This window comes from Mirounga leonina, unplaced genomic scaffold (assembly GCF_011800145.1).
Source record: "Mirounga leonina isolate KUSES-001 unplaced genomic scaffold, KU_Mleo_1.0 Mir_166, whole genome shotgun sequence".
NCBI lineage: Eukaryota > Metazoa > Chordata > Mammalia > Carnivora > Phocidae > Mirounga > Mirounga leonina.
Window position 1 is genome coordinate 26,083,974 of NW_023270418.1, and position 7,649 is coordinate 26,091,622.

Below are 7,649 nucleotides of genomic sequence, written 5' to 3' on the forward strand. Positions count from 1 at the left end.
TCTAATGGGAAAGAAAAACGGTGCTTTTTCTGGAACATTACGAGAAATCCATCATCACCCTTCAAAAGCTGTTAGTAAGAATCTAACCACAACTGCTGTCATTTTCAAATACCCGCTTTCCAAACCTGTCTTACTTCATCTTCAAAATGACCACGTGGGAGAGACAGTACAAATCCCATGTTGGATTTGGAGCTCTGACTCCTCCCAGAAGTTTCCCTTGGATAGTTAATAAACAGAACAGCAGGATCTTCACTCCGGCGCCTGCTTCAGGTTAGTCATTTATGGGGGTTCATACAAGATTGGTGGCTCAGACCCACTTGATCCACACCTTGGGTCGTCATTTACTTGCTAGATGTTGTTGGGTGGACCAGTTAATGTCTATGCGTCTCTCTCCTTTTTAAATTTAAGAGAGTAATATTAGCACCCACTTCAGAGTTGTCATGAGAATAAGGATGAAGGAGGTTGCTTTCCACTGCCTTCTTTTGGTTTGGCTGACCCATTTCCCAGAATCCACAAGCTCAGTGAGCCTTCCAGGCGCCCAGCTTAGGCCTGGGGAGGGGGAAGTGGCATTGCGTATGTCCCCGCATACGCAAGGAGACACACACTGTTTCTCTCCTGTCCTTGGTCAGTCCCATCAAATAGCAGTTCGGAAGCTAACAGCCAACTTCCCTGACTGTTCCAAACAGGACAGGCCCAGCAGTGAGATGATCATAGAACTTCAGAGCTATATTAGGTCATCAGAGACCTCCTTGCTTTGCAAAGGAGGTAGGGTTGCCAGATTTAGTAGATAAGATACAGAATGCCCAGTTAATTTGGAATTTCAGGTAAGTGAGAAGAAAATTTTAAGGTATGTCCAGGTATTGCATGGGACATCCTTCCAAATAATTTTGTTGTTGTTGTTTATCTGAAATTCAAATTGAACTGGGCTTCCTGTATTTTATCTGGCCCTGAGAAGAGAGTTAGGTGCTAAGAGGGAAACAACTTAGGATCACACATTTAGCCAGGCCTCAAAGCTAGCTCTGCTGGTTCCCAGCTACTGCCCGCCACCCTCATCTCCCCAAAACATATTGGCCCCACCTGTCAGCCTTTTACATAAGGGGAATGCTTGCTGGGCTGGGCGCCTCAGACTCCTTGTCTGCTTTACAAGGGAAGAACCACTGGTTGCAGGTCTCCAAAAGGAGAAACAGAACACCCACACAGCACAGGGGAGAGTGGGGCAGAGGTTAGGACTCCAGGGGATTTAGGTCAGAGTCCAGGCTGTCTTCCAAGTGAGGGTGATCACCCACCCCACATTTAACTGCTCAAAGGCACAGATTTTTTAACTATTAAATGGGTACAATGGGACCTGTTTCCAAAGGGTTACTTTGAGGATTAGCTGAGCTGAGCAATTCCTGAAAAGCCAGTCAACTAGGGAGCACGTTTTGGGTCTCTGCAGTTTTTATCAGGACCCATGAAGACGGAGAAAGAACTTCGGTTGCCTAGAGCTGAGAAGCTACACCCAAGCTTCCTCACCCCTGGCTCCCAAGGGTCTTGGGGCTGAATTCTGGCCCAGCCCACAAGGCCCGAGAGCGTGAGTGGTCCGTCCCATCCTCGTTTTCGGGAACTCACATCAGCGATCAATCATCCTTAATTTGTAACTGGGCAGTGTCCTGGGCCAGCCAATAGCCAAGACTGACCCCACCACACACCCCACCTCCCTGACCCTGTAGGACTATCCACCCAGTCTGCACTGAAGCTGTCCAGCGACCAGGAGTTTGGAGCAGGTTTGGTGATGGGGTGGGGGTGGGGATTTGGGGAGTGGGGCTTCCTCATCTCCTTCTGTCCCTCCCCCGGTTTCCTGCCCCCTTTTTATCTCTGAACTTTCTTTAGGCTTGCTTCCACTGAAGACTTCTGTCCTACCCACCCCCCGCGCCCCTCTTCCCTGGGTGCCCCCCGCTTCCGCCTGAGCTGTGGTGCCCAGCCCCCTCTGGACCTCCCCTGCTCCCCCTGCCTCTTGGCGTCATTGTTAGGCTGAAGCAGGACTCTCTGGATGGAACAGATGGATGGAGACCCGGGCTTGGGAGGGGGAAGGAAGGGCCAGCGGGTGCCGGGAAAGGGAAGCCGTTCTGGGAAAACAAAACAGGGGGAGGAGCTTGGGAGAAGGTGGCCCGGGGGAGGAGAGAAGGAGGAGGGAATTCGCGCAGCGGGGCTAAGCCCTGGAATGGAATGGGGGAGGGCCCAGGGTGGTGGCTGGAGTGGGGGAGGGGAGGGGAGGCCCCCAGGGCCCCAGGGCTCGGCGCTGACACGTTGCCGGCTGGCTCCGCAGGTCCGGGCTGACGCCGCCGCCCAGATGGCCTCCAGGCTGACCCCGCTGACCCTCCTGCTGCTGTTGCCGCTGGCTGGGGTGAGTGGCCCCTTCGAGGGGGCGGGGGGCTGAGGATTAACCGTTCTGGACCCGGAGAACGAGGAGAGCGCCTCTTGGGATCGGCAGGTGTGGTCCTTGCACCGGGGTTCGGAGAGAGCGAGGCAAGAGCCGGGTTCTAATCCCGGCCCGCTGCCGGGCAGCTGGGTGGCCTTGAGCAAGTCCCTTCTCCGAGCCTGCCTGTGCTGGTTTATGAAGTGCAGAATAGGAGAGAGCCAGGAGATGGACAGTATTTTGTGATCTAAGAGCAAGGGGTTGCGGCGAGCCGGGGGCGGGGGGCGCCTGGCTGCTGAGACACAGGTCCTTCCCGGGCAGCGCCTGTCAAAACGCCAGGAGAGGCAACAGACACCCCTGGGTGTGGGTGGGGGCCGATCGCAGGGAGAGGTCCCAGGGGCATGGGAGTCAGGAGGAAGGTGGACGCCTGCTTTGGCCTGTCTGTTCAGGATCGTGTGCGGAAGTCGGCAGGGGGAGTGCCCTTAGAGAATCTGTGGGTGCTCCCATGATGAGCAAGGGATCTAGAATCAGAGTCAGATCATCAGCTTCGGTGAGACCCTGGGCTAGTTACTATCTCAGCATCGGTTTTTTAATCAGTGAAATGGGATAATATGCTTTCTCAACCCAGAAACCATGACATTTGGAGCTGTATAATTCATTATGAGGAGCTACCCTGTGTATCCTAGGATGTTTTGCCCTATCCCAGTTTCCACCCATTAGATGCCAGTAACATCTCTGCCCTATCCCCCAACCCCCTTCCCTCCCCTAGGATAACCAAAAATGCCTCCAGACATTGCCAAAAGTCCTCAGGGGTTAAAATAGTCTCTGATTGAGAGCCACTGGTCTATACTATTTCTTCCTCCTTCCTTCCTCCCTCCCATCCCCTTCTGACTCACTCTCCTTTCCTTCCTCCCTCCCTTCCTTCCTCCCTCCCTTCCTTCCTCCCTCCCTCCCTCCCTCCCTCCCTCCCTTCCTTCCTCCCTTCCTTCCTTCCTTCCTTCCTTCCTTCCAGAATGCTGATGGTTTTCTATACCCAGTAATGGCTTTGCAATCCACAATTGGAAAAACCACTGTTCTCGTGCAGAGGTCACAAACTCAAATATCTCTACTGGCCTGGCAGGTGAGCCAAGACAGGCAGGTACTGAAAGAAATTGCAAGAACATAGGTAAATGGCAATGGACCCTCAGCCCCAAAGTTTGGGAAACAGCTGCCCTTATGGCAGTGATTCCTCAGTGATAACAGAGTCCCTGCCGGCTCCTTACCTCTGCCTCCACCCCCGCTGGCTCCTGCCTTGCCCCTTCTCCAGAGGAACTCGTGGGCAGCAGCTTCAGGGCAGGTGCCTCACCCACCAGGCTTTCCCAGGAATCATTCTCTGGTACAGGACATTTTCCACATCCCCACCTTCCCTTCCTGCTTTGAGGGTTTGAGGGGACTGTGCTTCATGGTAGGAAAAATGAAACTCATTATCTTGAACCACAGGTTAGAGCCTCCTCAAATCTGAATGTTACTAGCCCCAACTCCACGGCAGAGAGCCGGCAAGAGGAAAGCAAAGGGCAGATCTTGGAGGGAGAGATCACCAACGTTGAACACACCGTGGGCTCTTCCACCTTGTCAACAATCAACTCAACCATCGTGACAGCAAATACCACTCTTGGCGCCACCACTGAGCCCTTCCTCTTGTCCACCGTTCAGCCCATCCTGCCCACTACTGGGTCCTTCTGCCCAGAGCCTGTCACTTCCTGCTCTGACTTGGAGACTCCTTGGGCAGAGTCCAGGTTGAGGGAGGCTTTGATAGACTTCTCTGTGAAGCTCTACCATGCCTTCTCAGCGACGAAGAAGGCAGAGACCAACATAGCCTTTTCTCCATTCAGCATTGCCAGCCTCCTAACCCAGGTCCTGCTTGGTAAGAACCTAAGTTCTCTCCAAGTTGTGTGTTGGACCCTCCCATGAGGGTCCCCAACCCAGATGCCTACAAAGCCATGCCTTGGGGAGAAGGCTATAAAACTGGGCTACATTTGGGGGGAGGGTGAGCATTCCTTTATTCCTTCCTTTAACAGTGATTTAACGGGCACCATTGCTCACAAACCCCCATGGACTACACAGGAACATAGAAAACAGGGTCCCGGTCCCCAGCCGTGTGTCAGGGTAAGGCAACAAGGAAGATGAAACCATAGCGATAGACTGAGGGTAGAATCCTGTAATGCTGCTTACTGGCTGTGTGTGACCTTGGCAGGTTACTTAACTTCTCTGAGCCTGAGTCCTCAGGTGTGAAATGGAGATGGTTGTACTTACTTCAAAAAAGAAAGTGGAGAGTTTAGTGCCTGGCTTAGAGGGAGGTCAAAAAAATGTTAATCCCCTGCCTTCCTGAGAGATGTCTTAAGTCCCATGGGATAAACCTCTACCTACACTCTCCAGTTAGGACAACCAAAACTGCCAGATGTCCTCTGGGAGGCACATTTCAGTTGATTGGCTTTGGCAAATTTCTTTATTGCCCAGAATGTATGGCTTGAATCTTGTCTCCCTTCTCCACTTAACTCTGTGATGATCTTCAGTAGAGTAGATCACTTAATCTCTTAAGCTTCAGTTTGCTTGGCTGTAAGTAGGGAGAGTAATTACTCTTCGGTCAAAGGGGTTATTGTGGAGATTCAGTGAGCTAATATGGGAGGATCACTTGTGATGCCTGGAACCAATAAGTGCTCCCATAAATTTTGTCTACTGCTGCATGGAAGGTGGGCACAATAAATATTTAATAATGAATAACTGAAAGGGTATTGAGCATCTATCCTCTTTTGTGATCCTCTGATTTCTCCTCTTAATAGTGAGCTAGAGTCCCTGCCTAGACGGTAAACCTCTGTAAACCCTAACCAACTAAATCATCGTTCATGTGGAACGGGCAGTGATGGGACTGGGCTTTCCGTGATGTGTGGGGTTAAAATTAGGTAGGAAACAGAGAGGATTCAAAGCCCTGGAAAAGTCTAACTGATGATTCATAATTCCCCCACCCCCTTCGTTCTGATGTATGGATTGTCTTCAGAAACCCATCATCCCAGCTCTGATGATTTGTGATCCCCTCCATAGCCCCCACTCCCCCGACCCATTCCAGCCTGCTCCCTCAATCCTAGTCCTGCATGGCAGGTGTCGCATCCTGTCCACACCCCCGCCCCACCCCTGCCCCGCCACTGCAGTTTTTCCTCATTTCTGCCCTGTGTTGCAGGGGCTGGGAACAGCACCAAGAGAAACCTGGAGAGCCTCCTCTCCTACCCCGAGGACTTTGCCTGTGTCCACCAGGCCCTAAAGACTTTCACATCCAAAGGCTTCACCACAGTCTCTCAGATCTTCCACAGCCCAGGTGAGCGCCCCGGGAAAGGGCAGCAGCTGTCCAGCAGGATTTTGGGAGGATTCTGAGGGGGACCCGACCCTGGGGAAAGAGGACAGAGGGGATGTTAGAGCTAGAGCATCACGGATGGACAGCAGAGCACGTAAAGGCCTCAGCAGGACTGTCCTTTGGCTCCAGGAGCTGGATGGTTCGCCTGGTGAGACCTTGGGCAAGTCATTTCCATTCCTCAGCTCTGGTTAGAATAAGAATGTCCTTCTGCATTCATTCATAGATAGAACCAGAGAGCTCAAGATAAACAATGTTTGTTAACGTGGGTCAGAAGAATCTTGAGACTTCTAGTTTTTTGTATTTTCGTGTTCTATGAATTTGTGGTCATTTACACATATTGCATTATTAAGTATGTAATAAGATTAATAAGCTTCCGAAATGACCTGATATAGTTATTTTCAAATTTTCTTCCCCAGAGCCCTGAGGTTTCTCTGTTGAACTGCTTCAGGAGTCATGGTGGGAGTTGAGGGGGATCAGGGAGGCTGAGTGGGTTGTGGGGGTACCACTTCCTGTGGGAAGCAGATGGAACCAGGTGGGCTCTGAGCACTCACCCAGCCTCAACCAGAGCCCTTCTAGCCATGGGCTTCAGACATGACTATTTCAGGACAGTTCTGCTCCTTAAAAAGGTTTGAAAGCTACAGATCTAGTCTGCCCCCCTTCTTTATTTTATTCATTTTTTAAAGATTTTATTTATTTGTCAGAGAGAGCACGCACAAGCAGGAGGACCAGCAGGCTGAGGGAGAAGAAGGCTCCCTGCTGAGCAAGGAGCCCGATGTGGGACTTGATCCCAGGACCCTGGGATTATGACCTGAGCCGAAGGTAGACACTTAACCAACTGAGCCACCCAGGCGTCCCTGCCCTCCTCCTTTAAAGGGAAAATTTTTTTCCTGTTTTGTTGTTTTTTTTTTAACTATAAAAGCAATATTCATTCATTGTAGAAAACAGAAAACGGACGCCTGGGTGGCTCAGTCGGTTAAGCGGCTGCCTTCAGCTCAGGTCATGATCCCAGGGTCCTGGGATGAAGTCCCATATCGGGTTCCTTGCTCCGTGGGGAGCCTACTTCTCCCTCTGCCCACTGGTCCTCCTGCTTGTGCTCTCTCTGTCTCTGACAAATAAATAAATAAAATCTTAACAGAAAACATAGGGAAGAAGAAGAAGAAGGAGAAACAAAGGAAACTCACCAGCCCATTCTCTTAAAAAAAAAAAACACCCCCTTTTAGAGATGGGAAAAATCTGTGTCAGAGGCATTCAAGAAACACTGCATTTACTTATTTGCTCTAAATCACACCAAATCCTCTGTCTTGCTAGATTGGTAGAAAATACAACTGCATTCAATATTATCTATATAGTCCAGGAAAAATTTCTCTTTCAAACACTGTTTTCTTTAGTGGACTTGACCTTTGGAGAAAAGCCAGGACGTCTTGCCATGCACTTCCACTGAGGTTGAGAAGCAGAGTGGGTTCTCTGCTGAATTAAGGGAAGAAACAAGGGAAAACACTGGCAGATGGAAGTTAGTATCTCAGAGTTATTTCGCCAAGACACAGGTGCATGGCCAGGAAAGGCCGCCAGGGCCTGGGAGGGGTCCTGACTTAAGTCCAGGGCTTGCTCTCTGGGGGGCCTCAGTTGCCATATCTGTCAGAGGAGTGGGCTGGACCCCAGCTCCAACCTGCTGTGCTCGCTGCAGCAAGCTGAAAGCAATAGGAAACACCCTCCCTCCCAAAGCCTACTCTTAGAAGGGAGAAGATGGGGGCACCTGGGTGGCTCAGTCGTTAAGCGTCTGCCTTCGGCTCAGGCCATGATCCCAGGGTCCTGGGATCGAGCCCCGCATCGGGCTCCCTGCTCTGCAGGAAGCCTGCTTCTCCCTCTCCC

The 7,649-nt window shown here is 51.3% G+C and overlaps 1 protein-coding gene across 2 annotated transcripts in view; it reads left to right on the forward strand.

Moving 5' to 3' along the window:
* The first annotated feature begins 1,658 nt into the window (after window positions 1–1,658).
* The window catches only part of SERPING1 (serpin family G member 1), a 12,250-nt gene continuing 6,259 nt past the window's right edge, over window positions 1,659–7,649 (forward strand). Inside the window, exons 1-4 of one of the 2 annotated variants that reach the window (XM_035012887.1) lie at window positions 1,659–1,763; window positions 2,306–2,383; window positions 3,875–4,298; window positions 5,610–5,744. In XM_035012887.1, the coding sequence (XP_034868778.1) occupies window positions 2,330–2,383; window positions 3,875–4,298; window positions 5,610–5,744 (613 nt within the window). In that variant the 5' untranslated portion in view covers window positions 1,659–1,763; window positions 2,306–2,329. Of the gene's footprint in view, window positions 1,764–2,238; window positions 2,384–3,874; window positions 4,299–5,609; window positions 5,745–7,649 lie in introns of those variants that run through there. The other variant, XM_035012886.1, reaches the window with a different exon arrangement.